Raw genomic sequence first — 14889 nt, forward strand, 5'->3', positions numbered from 1 at the left:
GTTCTACGATTTTTTGAGAATACAGCATGACTCCAAACGGTTTTCTGTGCAATAATTGTTTTTATTTTGTGTGCTCAGATAATGGTACATTATATGATGACGGTGATGGGTGGGGGTGGAGTGATGTCCATGGCAGAGTCCAGTTCTCAGTCTGACAGGTCTATTGTCCATATGCCTGTGGAAGGACGGAGCAGGGGCTGTTTGAGTTTGGACAGGGTGGCAATGTGGGACAGTGGGATGACTTCTGGGGGTATCTCATGCTGGCGGTGGTCTTGGCATGCTACTCTGGTTTTTTTGGGGGTCTTAGACTCCTCTTGCGGGGTGGTTGTTCTTCAGCAGGAGGTGGGGTTCTTGTGGCCTGTCGTTGTGTGTGGGCCTCCTGTCCACTAGCGCCGGCGGAGGTGGTAGGCTGTTCCTGGCTAGTGACAGTGGCCCTGTGTGGTGCCACATGGTCCCGCAACGTGTCTTCTATTCTGTTGAGGGCCTGGACCATGCTCCCCATGGCGGTAGCGATGGTGGTGAGTTGGTTGCTGAACCCCATGTAGCGTTCTTCCTGCTGTGCCTGTATCTCGGTGAACCTGGCCAGTACCGTCGCCATCGTCTCTTGGGAGTGGTGGTATGCTCCCATGATGGTAGTGATGGCCTCTTGGAGAGTGGGTTCCCTGGGCCTCTCCTCCCCCCCCTGTCGCACGGCAGCCCTCCGAGTTGCCCTGTTTGCCTGGGCCTCTGTCCCCTGGACGGTGTGCCCACTACCACTGCCCCAGGTCCCTGTTGTTGTTGGGGTGTTGGGTTAGCCTGGGTGCCCTGTAGTGGCAGACACACCGCTGCTATACCTGTCCTAGAGACAGAGGCATGGGCCCGCTGGGTGGGAGCTGTGCTGTTGTTCCCAGGGGGGTTTGGGTCTGCTGTGGCCTGTGTCTGTGTTTGGGGAACCCACTGCCCAGAGGTCCCCGATGGTCCGGGCTGGTCATCAGGTTCCAGGTCGCCAGAGCTGCTGTCCTCACTGGGGGCCTGTTCCGGGGGTGGGATGGACATTTGAGGACCCTCCTGACCGGTGTGTTGGCGTTCGGGTCCTGCATGGGGTGAGAGAGTATGGTTATTGTTTCTGTGTGTGGAAAAGCGTGCGAATTATGGGTGCCCTTGTCCCCCAGTGCAGGCATTCCCTTGTGGGTGGTGTTGTGAGGGTGGTTTGTGGGGGGGATGGGTATGTGCAGTGGTCATGCTTAGGTAATGGGTGTCCAATGTTTGTGATGGCATGCAAGGGTTGGTGAGGGGTTGGGTGGGTTGTGCTAGGGATACATTCTCAGGGATGATGTGTGATGGTGGGTTGGGGGTGAGGGTGGGGGTGTGGGTGTGGGTTGGCATGCTGGTGGGGTGGGGGGGATGAAGTATATGAGATAGGACTTACCAGAGTCCATTCCTCCGGGTACTCCAGCGAGGCCCTCAGGATGCAGGATGTTTAATACTTCTTGCTCCCATGCTGTGAATTCTGGTGGGGTGGGTGGGGGTCCTCCGCCAGTCTTCTAAACCGCGATGTTGTGTCGCGACACCATCGAGCGTACCTTCCCCCGTAGGTCGTTCCATCGTTTGCGGATGTCGTCCCTATTTCTGGGATGCTGTCCCACCGCGTTGACCCTGTCCACGATCCGCTGCCATAGCTCCGCCTTCCTTGCTATGGTGGTGTGCTGCACCTGCGAGCCGAAGAGCTGGGGTTCCACTCTTAGGATTTCCTCCACCATCACCCTGAGTTCTTGGTCCGTGAAGCGTGGGTGTCTTTGTGGTGCCATGGGGTGGTGTGGATGAGGTGTGGGGTGGTGTATGTGGTGATGAGTGTGTTGGTGTGTGGTGCTTTGTGCTACTATGTGGTGTGTGTGATGTTGTAGTGTGCCTCTGTGTGTCTGGCTCTCTATTCTCTGATGTGTCTCTCTCTCCTTCGTCTCTGATTTTTGGTAGTAGGGGTTTGTGGGTGATGTGGGTGTGTGTTTTATATTGTATTGGATGTGTGGGAGTGTTGTTTGTATGTGTATCAGGTGTGTGTATTTCAAATTGTCCAATGTGGTAGTGTTTTGTAAAGGTGTGGGTATTTTGACCGCGGCGGTGTGTACCGCCAATAGACTACCACGTTTGAAAGACCGCCGCGTGGTTTTGTGGATCGTAATGGCATGGGCGTATTTCTGTTGGCGTGGCGGTGGAGGTTTGGTCATCTCCAGTTTATCGCGGGCCGCTGATGTGGCGGACTGCAATGGCGGTCGGATTTTTGGAGGGTTGGCAGTTGTGGGTCAGAATGACCGTGGCGGCTGACCGCGGCGGTATTGTGGCGGTCTTCTGACCGGCGGTAAGCGGCTTTTACCGCCGAGGTCAGAATGACCCCCTGAATGCCATATGATAATCGACGAGTAATGTTGTTCTATGTTATATCTGTGGCTATGATGTTGTTAGCTATTTTTCTTTGCAAATTTATTGCGAAATAAATATTGATTAAACCGTACTTATGACAAGTTATGAAATTGATGTTAGATGTTTTAATTTCGTTTAATAAAATGTGCTATTTAATTCTATTTGCTTAGTTTAGCCATAGTGATTTGCTAGACCTCTGACTTCGCACAAAATGTGAGAAGCTGCCTTTCTTTGTGCTAATGTGACATTTGTTTCAAGCTTCGTTCACATGGAAGTTTGTTTCTGACAACCTCCATTCACACAGAATGTTAGCTTGGACATAAGATGTCCTATTGTTCTACACATTGAAAGCCGGAGAAGTTAATCATGGAATAAGTACATGGAGGAACTATGTACATAAATGATATACAATTGTTTCAAACTCGTGCATGAGAAGAAGATGGAAACCTTTCTCATGTTTATAATGGGAATCTTCCGATCTCAGCCTATGAATTCTTCAGTGAATCAGAATTTTCTGTTAAGTTAAACTTACCGTTCCTGATGGATTTGGAGTTAGTCTTCATCTTGCTTTGCCCGAGCTCCATCCTCTTGCCTTGCTTGAGTACCTTTCCATTTGCCCTTCCCCAATGACACTTTGTCACTTTACCCTTTATTGTGACCAGAAACTTTGCTGAACCTTTTGTCCCCTGTCACTATTGCTGGTGACTTCTGCATGGACTCTTCAGTGGACTCTTGGAGGTACAGACCTCACTGCCCTTTTCATCTGTGTATCCATTAAATGCTGAAATATTAGATTTAGGATTTTTCTGACCCCTTGAGTAGACTCTTCACAGAGCTCCTAAACGGTGACGCTTTCTATTTTTGCTTACTTTTTTACAACCTTAGTTAGTCTCTAATTGGCACAGATGTATTTTCAAATTGATTTAGTCCTTTTTTTCCTTTTTGTCCTCAAATCTGTTAGCCGAGCATAAGTCAATTAGTGACATTGTTCTTTCCCTATTTGTTTGTTAATTAACTTTGATGCATTTAAATTGTTTCCATGTTGAGGAGAGCTGATCAATATGTAATCAGGGACCATCGCATTATCCTGTTATTACTTGTGTTGTGTGCACTGAATGTTTATCTTGCTCAATGCTGATTAAGATTTTTTTCTTCCAAAGTCTTGGACACCCTATGGTAGTCTTGTATCTCTATACCTTATTCCTGAGAGTTGGTTACATTACCTTGTGCATTTGTTTGTAATAAAACCCTTAAAATGTATTTCAGACTTGGTTTTCCTTGTGTGGCCATGTTGGTCATACTGTAAAATGAAATGTGTTTTGTAGATTTGTGAATGCCACTATCTCTTACCTCTACCTGAATGAAAAGATTGTTGACCTCGTCAAAGCCTTTACCTGAGTGTAAAATGTTACAGCACCCTTAAACTTTAATTCTATTTCTTTACACTGGACATAGATCAATGAAAAAAGATTCACATTCCACAACACGCTAGAGCACAAACTATTTCCAAATGTTTTCCCGGGATGTCCACCAGGGTCATCAAGAGTTGCAACAGGTGCAGTGTGCCTTTCCTGCCTCCACAAAATATCTTGGTGACTCCAACTAATCTGTATATCCTCATGCAGTTAACTTTGTGTCACAAGTGAATGAATACAACATCTTGTTCAATAGTACCTCTGTCATGCAATGGCAGCCACTGTGTAGAGGATATTTTGAATGGAGCAAAGTTGCTCATGATCCATGTTATTGAAGTCACATAAAATTACCAGATTTCTATCTTTTTCTAATCCTATAGAGCATTTAGCCTTTTGGCGACCAATAATCTAAACCTAAAACTCTACATTCCACAAAGGTCTTAATATTTCAGATGATATCCTAGAAAGTAATTAGAAATAATGATCTCTCCACCTACACCTTGTTAATATTACAAACGTTGTCCTGTGTTTATTTTGGCTTTGTCTTACACCACTAGGTAACAAGGAAATCACATTAAATGTTTTCTTTAACTTTTAGCATCAGGTGTGTATATAAACAGTAGGATGACCTTAACTTGCATATGCCACTTCTCCATTGTGTGAAATTCCCTTGAGTTTACTATGACCCAATCTTACTCTAAAGGTGAGTGGTCCATTCCCCACAACACCTGAATGGCTAAAGATGCAGAGAAACAGAGCTAAAAGTCTACCTTCTCAATATCAGGTGTACAGACGGAACCAGCACCTAAACTACTTGCACATCTGGTGTGGATACAGTCTTACATATGCCCATGCCCACCACAAGATTCTGTGAAGTGTGCCTCTGTGCCTGGCTCCCATCCAAAAGTCTGAACAAAATTAATTATTGATCCTACTGACCTTCTCTCAGCTAGGTAAAACATCTCCAGAACTTGTCTACGAAACTCAACTTGATATTCAAGCCTGCTGCTGGAACCTGTCAGGGAGTATTACACGGACATCAGTGGATCCTCCTTGGGAATCCAGTCTGTACCACTAGCACGCACCAAGGACCAACAAAAAGTGACAGTTGTATTTGAACTTAATGTAAAAAGAACTCGGTGAAACTGATTATGCTAAAGCCATTTTGTTCCAGCTGTTTCCTTGAAAATTGAAATATGAATTGAAATCATCAATTTGAGTAATTATTTGATCAATCTGCTTGCTTGATCACCCATATCACACTCTTAGTCTACTGTTTTTGACCTGTTTTAGTTTTGTCATGTCAAAACCCTTCTTTCCTCTCCTGTATTACTCCCTGCTCCATTCTCATACCTATTCATTTAGGACTGGCTCCCTTTTCACTTTCTCAACATTGATATAGGTAAGTCATTTGTGTATGCTATTTTTTCTAGGTAGAGGACCCTGCTACCAAACTCCTTATTTTCCCCTTGCTTTCATCCCTCTTTCCCTTTAAACCTCATGTAAATAATTTTCTTATTTGTTTGTTTTACCCCTTTTCTTCTTGCACTTTTGCTGTGTTTCTTTGTTCAGTCTGTACCCTTTCTGTCTTACCTTTTTATCATGTAGCTTCCCAGATTCAATTTGTCATCTCTGTTTTTTCTGTCAGTTTAGGGTTATAGTAGAAATTCTGCTCTCTGTGTAAAATTATAGTTGAAATAGAGAAAAAACATATGAAAGCTGAAAGTGATTCTTTATGTTTCAGTTACCCTATGTGTGCTTCATTTTTTAGAAATACCTGCAAAAACATTGTCCTAATGTATTGATTTCTTTCTAGGTGCTCCAGGAATTATTTAAACAGTACCTCTGTCATCACATAGACATGGACTGCGTCATGAGGTCAATAATTATTATGTGTTTGTAGTAGAACTACTTTTAATATGTCATCCAGGTGTCTCCAATTGGTCCATCACAAGCTACCATTAGCTCACAGGCACCTTCAGAGTAGCTCACAGTCTTGAGTTCATTTCTAAACAGGCACAGGGTCACATTTTCCTTTCAAAGTTAAGGGAAGACTGTGTTTCTTGTACATTATTATCTTCAGATTACAGATAGCAGGACCTTGTTCAGATTTATGACCCAGGGCATAGAGATGAATTTGAAGCAATTAGATGTTTAAATCTTACATAAAAGTTCTTGTCAACTCAATGTTGGAGCTGAGATCAAAATTATGTTTCTGAAGGTTTGTGTATGTGAGAAAATTAAACATGAAGTTAACTTAATGATTAAGTTAACTCTTCACTTTAGTTTTCTTCCATGTCAAAGTTTTGCATTTACAAATAGAAGGCCTCTTGCTCCCAGTGGTCCAAAGACACTGTGCCATAGTTATAACTGAATAATAGTCATTTGTTTAAATGGGAGAAATATAAATTGAATACAAATATTTCTATGAACAATTGAGTCAATGTTTTTTTCACTTTCAATTAGGCCAATTATGTCTTAGTATTTTATGAAGCATATTCCTTCACTTTAAATTCCTCCTATTTAAATAAACTGGAGGAATTTTAAATAAATTCAACCATCCACATATATCCCATTCGTACACACAAATGTTTATTCATCCCCAGGTTTCATGCTCTCAGTGGCAGCCCTGTCAAGGTGATAGACCAAATGCCTGTGAGTGAGCTACTGGTGTGGCACTATGTCTCACAAACTTGGTGGACCCAATGGAGGAGTCAGAGTGTCTTCATCAGCATCATGTCCGCTACTCAGGATTAATCAAATAAGCCAGTTATAGAGCTGGAGAGAAGTTGAAACACCTGCCATTATTTTTTGATTCGTCCTCATCACCCTCTTCAAAATCAGCTGTTGGACCGTATTTGCAAAATTTATTTTTAATGGAAGCATATTAAAAATGTAAAAATGTTTGCCAAATTCACAAAATTAGTTATTAATTACTGAGCATTGATGTTGAATGTTGAAAAACTCCTAGGCACAGATTACAAATGTTAGTACATTTTTACTGTTAATTCTGTTAATATCATTCCACATATGAAACGTCTTGAAGCCAGCTGCACCATAAAGTGAGTCGTGTTTTTTTTATCTCTACAGTACATAATGGACACTCTGTATTTTTTCAGACACGCCAACGTCTTCCTCCAGAGAGGTCCAGACAGAATAGGACGTCTGTATAAAAAAGCTGTCTACAAATCGTACACAGATGCTTCCTACTCCAAGGAAATTAAAAAGCCAGCCTGGCTGGGGTTTCTTGGGCCAGTCCTCAAGGGAGAGGTTGGGGACACCATAGTCGTGCATCTGAAAAACTTTGCAACAAGGAACTACAGTATGCATCCCCATGGTGTTAAGTACACCAAAGAAAATGAAGGTACCTCTACACTGATAGTCTAAGGAGCAATATTTTGTGTTGAAAGTTCTCTCTCCTGGTCCTGTAATGGTTCCTTTAGAAGAATATATGTATTTAGAAGACAAAATTGTTGTTATTAACAATGGACAGAATGGCAATTTTACGCCTGCTGATATGCTACAATGGGTTTTCAATTAGCCAATTACAATTCACGGTTGATTTCTTGTGTTTGTGAAATACTGTTATCAACATTCAACCAGCAGTCTCCCAAAATTATGTAGTTGTTGACATCAGTTCTGTAAGCTCTTATACTTTCACATATTTATATAAGAGCTAATGCACAGAGTGGAAACTCTAGCTCGCGAATACAGACAATTTGAAAAAATGTTAAGAGCATCAAAAGGCTAACACCCCTGGTAGGCAAGTACGTGAAAATGAATGGATTCTGCTAACAGTAAGCTCTCACTCATAACATAATTGTAAATATTACAATCAAGTGCCCATTTTTTTTCATATTTACTTATTTGTTACACAAACACAGACAGAAGACTTTGGGCCTGATTATGACTTCGGCGAAGGGGATTACTCAGTCCTAAATGTGTCGGATATCCCACCTGCCGAATTATGAGTTCCATAGGATATAATGGACTTGCATTTGGGACAGAGTAATCCCCTCCGCCCAAGTCTTAATCAGGCCCTTCGTGTTTCCCTGTCCGTATTTATGAACGCATAAATATAGAATGTAATTCTACAGTTGAGTGGCTCGCTATGCTGTCATAATTACTCTGGAACCAATATCTGGGTATACTGACAGCAAAAGAAGGTAAAAACTGGTTAGGATCTCCTTAAATAGCTGCAGAAGTGAAAGAGGCTGTACTACAATGATAACGCATTTGTATTATTGCTTTAATGCAGAATATATATGCTGCTAAAACAGAATAGGTATCCAAGTGTAAGTGCAGATTTATCCATTAATTAAATGTGCAAATACACTAGATTGAACTTGATATTTTCACACAGCACAACCTACAAAAGAAGACATATGAAGAAATACTGCTAAGATGAACAAAAATATATGTGGATAAATATAGAAATAATAAAATGCCATGAATCTGAAGGTTTTGTTCTTTAGAGACAATAAGAAGTTGAAAACCTGAATTGGGAGGTAAAGCCAAGGTATTTTAGCATGGCAAGGGGATCCAATCACACACTAGTGTCTAACAGCCTGAATTTGATTTGGCGGATAGGGAAGTATGTCACAAGCATGGTCCCGGGGTGAAAAATCAAAAGTAGGCAGGGGTCAACTAGACCTGTTGAGTTTCTACCCCTTGCACTTTTCCTATCCCTTCAGCAGCAAAGAGGCTGCTATTGAGGTAGTAATGGTGGAACATTAAGTTATTCCTGGAATATTATTAGATGCTAAAGACTGTCTTATCCAACCTTAATTATCAGTTGGGTCTATGGTTGGATGTGAAGTGGTATGTAGTATTGTTGTTGCATTTGTGCTGTGTCTCATAACCCTAACAAGGTCGCAATACACCTTTTGGCATGTTATGTTGGTAGATTGTTGGTTTATATGGTGTGCTATATCCAAAGTATTTTGGTGTTGTGTCACAAGAGACATACTCATATTGTTTTTACCAACCCTGTAATTGCAATTTACCATTAACTGAAAAGGCATGAGAGATATATCTGTATATGCTTAGATCTACCATCCTTGTGTGGGTAAGCATCTATGCTTCTTGGGGTGGACGGTGTCTAGTACAGCTAGATATTTACTGCATTTGTGAATTCCTAGTTATTTGATATTTTTCATTTCATTTCTAATAGAAAGTTCCTGCATTTCTCTTCCAGAACTTAATTGAAGGTTCTTTTGATGCATGTTTCTTTGAATAGTGAGACCATCATTAGGGATGTCATATATGTTCCTACTCAAGATTAGAATGTATTCGAAACTAAAGTTCTACTGTATAAATTTAAACGTACATTACAATGGAAAGCATTTTTTGCAATTCCCCACTGCTATCACCCAGACAATGAATGGAAATGGAAATCAAATTTGCCACAAAAACCATGACATTGAATAAAATAATTGAAATCTTTTAAGTGTTGTAGGATATCATGAAAAATATTTTAGCCTCCAAACAATGCAACATTAATAATACACAATCTGAAATGAAATCTAAATATCACAGCTAGCAATAAAAATCAGGAAAGAATAGTGAAAAAATTGACAAAGTAGGGACTACGGGCCAGATCTACTAAACGTTTTGCATGGCAAAATTCGCAGTTTGTGCCATGCAAAACGCCATGCAAAACGCGCATCGCGATGCACATTCCCATTTTGCGGGTCGGTACCGACTGCAAAATGGGAATGTGACTCACAAATAGGAAGGGGTGTTCCCCTTCCTATTAGCGATTCGCATCGCTATGCAGAATTGCTTTGTGACCGTGAACGCGGTCGCAAAGCAATTCGCAGTTAGCACCCATGTGAAGTGGTTGCTAACCCATTCGCAAAAGGGAAGGGGTTCCCATGGGAATGGGTTTAAAAATATTTTTTCAGAGTAGGCAGTGGTCCTATGGACCAAAGCCTACTCTAAAAAAATGAAACCAAATGGTTTCATTTTCACGAGTGTATTGCAACTCGTTTTCCTTTATTGAAAAAGCAGTCACAGACATGGTGGTCTGCTGTCTCCAGCAGGCCACCATCCCTGTGAGTGGAGGGAATCGCAAATTGTGACGCACCTCATTAATATTAATGAGCTGGGTTTTGCGACCACCTTGCGATTCGCAGATGGTGTCAGGGACACCATTCTGCATATGGGATTGCGACTAGCATATTGCAAGTCGCTCCGACTCGCAATTTGCGAGTCGCAATCCCGTTTCTACCTACATCTGGCCCCACCTTCCTGTTGGGCAAGAAGTGGTACATTGACAACAAGCAGTTAATTAGTGAGCAAGGTTCCTTAAGACTCTCTGAAGGGAAATCAAGAAACCAAGTGAAATGCTAGTTAAGATGGTACATCAGAAAGAGTGATAAATATGAAAAGATATTTCTGACCCAAACAGAAGAATTAACCCCAGTACTTTATGGAGTGCCGAAACACAAAAGAATTTGACCAATCAAAGATAAAATCAATATATTAATGAACATAGAAAATGTTACACTTGATGAGGAATATAGTTTAAATCAGGATAAGAATTAAAAATGCTAAATCGTCCATAGTAAGACACTTTATTACACATGTGGATAAAGGAGGAAATATACAAAATAGATTTTTTCAACAGAAGAAACATAGGACACTAAAGGAGTTAATGACATGCTTTCCTTTAACTGATGAATTTGTATCAAAATATGAACGATTGCACTTTGAGATGTATATTGACATCTTGCACAGGTGATGCCTCCTGGATCATATTTGGATTTAAAGGTAGAATTATTTTCTCTTAAACAGAGGAATGACAGGATATTAGTGCGAAATGTGAGTCATAGGACTACTGTGTACATAAACAAAAGACTTTGAATGCATTGACAGCACAGAGATATTGCCCTTTTTAGTCACCTGGATATAGCACAGAGTTGATATATTATGCCTTGGATTATTACAAATATTTTTCCATAAAAAGGAGTACTTAATCTAGATTAGCAAAATTAAACAAAAACCCTGAAAATTATGTGACCATGGTTGGAAGTCTTTTGTATATGTGAATGTTAGCCATCTTGTTAATGTGCTTCTGACTCGGAAGGTGATGGGGAGCACGGGAACATAGGTGCCGGCTTCAAAGTGAGAAATAATGTCAGTGCTTAATTTGTGCTTGTTGTTTCCGGTGCAGAGCACTAGCACTTATTTTTGGGGGGCCAGCGCTTACTTTTCTGCCTCAAGCATTTACTGCCAGCAAAAGACACATATGGGAAAGATGTAGGAAGAGAAAACCGAAAAAGCGTCACATTTGGAGATAGCAGAAAGCTGCAAGAATGAGCTGAAGAGACAGGGAGGGGCTTTAAATGGATTTAAGAGGCTCGAGATGGCTTCAGGATTACAGTGCCTCAGAGTTCCGTGTTCCATGTTCGCACATTTAATTGCAGCAGCTGCGTGATTAAGAGGAGGGCTTTGGGCACCGGCACGTTTTTATTTACAAATTAAGCACTGAATAACGGTGCAAGTAATAATAACCAATTAAACTAATGTTTATGAATTTCAAAAACTGTGGAAAATTCGTTGGTCATATGATTTTGAGAAATTATGTACATTTTAAAATGATGGATTAAAATCTTATAGAAAACTACCTGTAGCGTGAGCAACTTATTTGGTGCTAAAATCACCATATACAAAGTTTTATCCTGGGATACTTTTGGCAGTTCAAAAGTTTAAAGTGTGCGCCTAGAAGATTAAGTAAACAGTATTAATAATCAAGGTCAATGTTTAGAGTTGCCAGTCCATAGCACCATTTAGATGGTTCAGTAATAAGGACAGCCATGTGAGTAATGCAGGTTACCTTGAAGGAGGTGCATATGGACATGGGTAGCCAATGAAGGACTTGATGGGCTGGAGTGATGTAGTCACCTAGAAGTTCTTGTAGTTAGTGTTTGACCACTGCAATCTGTATTCATCCTGGTTTTTGCAATAGTTGGAGAGGTGTTTCCTGTATTGTCCAGGCATGAGAGATTTAGGTTGATAATTGAACAAAACTACTGCAGAATATCCCAGTATGGGAAATGTGCTGTCACAGAGGACAGAAAGGAGAACATGGACAGACTGCAAGCCCCGTACTGCTCTTGCCAGTTAGGTGGATGCAGGAAAATGCAGGTGCACCAGTCGGGTGCGTTACATCAGCCTCTTTCCTCCCTCAGAGGGGGATATAGAGGACAGAAAGGAGAACCGGGATGGACTGCAAGTCCCATACTGCTTTTGCCAGTGATGTGGAGATTGGATAATGCAGGTGTGTCAGTCAGGCGCATCAAATCAGCCACTTTCCTCCACAGTATGGGACACAGAGGACAGAGCCCCATACTGCTCTTGCCATTAAGGTGGCGGTGGAGGTGGAGCCAGGGGAACACAGGTCTGCCAGTCAGGAGCTTCAAATCAGCTGCTTTCCTCCCACAGCGCAGGACACAGAGGACAGAAAGGAGAACAGGGGTGGACTGCAGGCCCTAAACTGCTCTTGCTAGTGATGTGGCGGTAGGAGAACGCAGGTGCGCCAGTCAGAAGCTTTAAATCAGCTGCTTTCCTCCTGCAGTGTGGGACCTGCACGAGGCACATCTGGGCGTGTGCCCAGGCAAAGACCAGGCCAAGAGCAGCACCGTCTGTGCCTGCCCATCGCCGGTTGAGACTGGGTTAGGCCATGTATTTTGGCACTTCACTCCACCGCTTGGTTGACTCACCAGAATTTTGATGATTCTGGCCGCATTGTCATACATTTTTTATTCCCCTTTATGTATCTGACTCCTTACTTTTGCTCTCTTTTCATACATGGCTTGTTAACTGTTTGTGCTGCTACCAGGGCCAAGAAAATTCTCCTTAACCCTAAACCTCTAATAGACAGCTCTAAGATCACCTTTGATTCTTTTTTAGCTGGAGTGGTTGGTGTTATATCCAAGGAAATAGACTTGGCCGAAAGACGCCTGTCCATGGATTTTGCTTGATTAGCAATTGACTCTCAAATGTTGGCCTTGAGTTGTTGGAGGGGATGGGTTCATCTCCATTGCCTGAAGAGGTGCTACTTATGTCTCCTGCTCCTGGTACCCCAGGTTCCTACCGGGACCAGTTAGTTCATAGGTCACCCAATTACCCCCGGCTGCCAAATGCAAGAGAAAGACTTGGGGTGTTACCCACATGGCCGAGGGTGCATCCTGCACTTTATCCATACCATCTGGCTCCTTGGACACTCCAACACTTAATTCTTTGTGCCTACTTAGCAACTGTATAGGACCTGCTGCAAGCTAAATTTCTGGTAGTATTGAATGGTTGCTTGTTTCCTCTTAGGGAGAATTTGGAACTGGAAATTGGTAACATTTGAAAAGTTGGCCAACTCCATCTTGAGCACTCATGCCCCGAAACTCTGACCACAGCCCCACAGCCAACTAAGCCCTTTCGCCCCACCTCAGCTGCCCTATCCTCCCTCACACAATCACTCTGGAATCACAGCTCCTTCTTCAATGGACTTTTGATCTTGGGCTGTTGTTGCTGCTGTTAGCCTAGCCGAGGCACCTACGGATCAGGTGATAAGACACCCTCCCTCTCAAAACATTTCTGGCCCAAATTTGTCAAAGTTGAATCTCTCTCCAGCTTGTTTCCCCTTTGTAGGTGTGCTTAGCAATGTTCCCCAATTGCTGCCCATGAGTATGAACACCACTATGCAGCACAAAAATAAAGATTTCCTTTGGTTAGTCACCCACTCGAGGTTTAATATCAAGGACTATGATAATATTTTGATGGTTCAATAGGTGGAATGAATTGGTCCTCTAGCCAAGTCATCTCAAGGGAACTGTGTCATTACCTTCAGACTCCCAGCCATCACTAGAAAGATTCTGAACCAGCATTTCCATATTTCTTCATCACCTAACAACATTAGTGTCTTACCCCTTGGTTTGTTTAAACAGGCACCTTCAAAGGGGCAAAAACATGTCAGCCCTCTCAAGCTTGCAAGTGCCCGCTTTCTCTAATAGTTGCACACTGCCTTATAACAATCGCTTTGCCCCACTTTCAGGCTTGAATGATCTAGATTGACTGCTTATGCCAGAGCTCCAAAGCAGGTGGATGCTGTGGGGCAGTTGCTCAGATTTTAAACAACGCCTTAGTTCCAGCTTTATTAGTCAGAGTGTAGACACACAAAGACCCCTATTGCATTATAGAGGACCATACCCTGTGCCGTAAAACCGACTCCAAACATTCCAATTCAGCAATTCTGTAGTGCGGAACAAAAGTGGAAAGAGTGGCCCAAGTAGTCACCATACAAATCTCCACCACTGAATCGACCTTCAACTCAGCCACCGTAGCCACTGAGTGGAACAGCCCTGAATCCCAGGAGGAGGCACCAACATTTTCAAAGCATAGGCCAAGAGCACCAGAGACCAGATCCAGCGACTCAAGGAAGCAGTAAATGGCTTTTCCCCTTTCCGAGCAGGACCAAAATTAACAAACAAAGCCTTTCCGAAAGGCAGCATCCACCTTCAGGTACCACAACAAGACCAGACGCACATCCAAAGCATGCAACCTGACCTCCTCCTCCAAGGAAGGGTAGGAACAAAAGCAGGGAGGATCACCTCCTGTCAGACATGAAAAGCCAAATTCACCTTCGGTACAAAAGAGGGAACCGGAAACAGAACAACCCGATCCGGAAAAAGTTTGCAACAAGTAAAAGAGCATGACAAAGCAGCAAACTTCCCCAAATGCCAGGTGGAAGTAATAACCACCAAGAAACAAGTTATCAAAGTCAAATGCTTCAAATCAATGTCCACCAGAGGTTCAAAGGGAGTTTCCGTCAAGGCATCCAACACCAACTGGAGACTCCAGCTAGGAAAAGAACGTACCGACCGTGGAAACAAGTTCACCAGGCCCGAAAAAATGTGGGCATCAAATTACTATCATCCTTCTAATTTCGCCAAGGACCCTGAAAGGCTTGGATCGCCACCAAGGGCATTCGTAAAGTAGCCACAGACAACCCCATACGGGCTCCATCCTCCAAAAACTGCATCATCACAAACAGAGAGGGCACAAAAGGGTCAACCTTTTG

General features: G+C 42.6%; 1 protein-coding gene across 1 annotated transcript in view; it reads left to right on the forward strand.

Annotated features, from left to right (window-relative positions):
* LOC138265562 (ceruloplasmin-like) overlaps positions 1–14889 on the forward strand; it is a 267602-nt gene that overhangs the window by 40383 nt on the left and 212330 nt on the right. The window contains exon 2 of the mRNA XM_069213378.1: positions 6932–7176. Within this exon, the coding sequence (XP_069069479.1) occupies positions 6932–7176 (245 nt within the window). The remainder of the gene's footprint in view (positions 1–6931; positions 7177–14889) is intronic.

The sequence above is a fragment of the Pleurodeles waltl genome, chromosome 11 (genome assembly GCF_031143425.1).
Source record: "Pleurodeles waltl isolate 20211129_DDA chromosome 11, aPleWal1.hap1.20221129, whole genome shotgun sequence".
In the NCBI taxonomy this organism is placed as follows: domain Eukaryota; kingdom Metazoa; phylum Chordata; class Amphibia; order Caudata; family Salamandridae; genus Pleurodeles; species Pleurodeles waltl.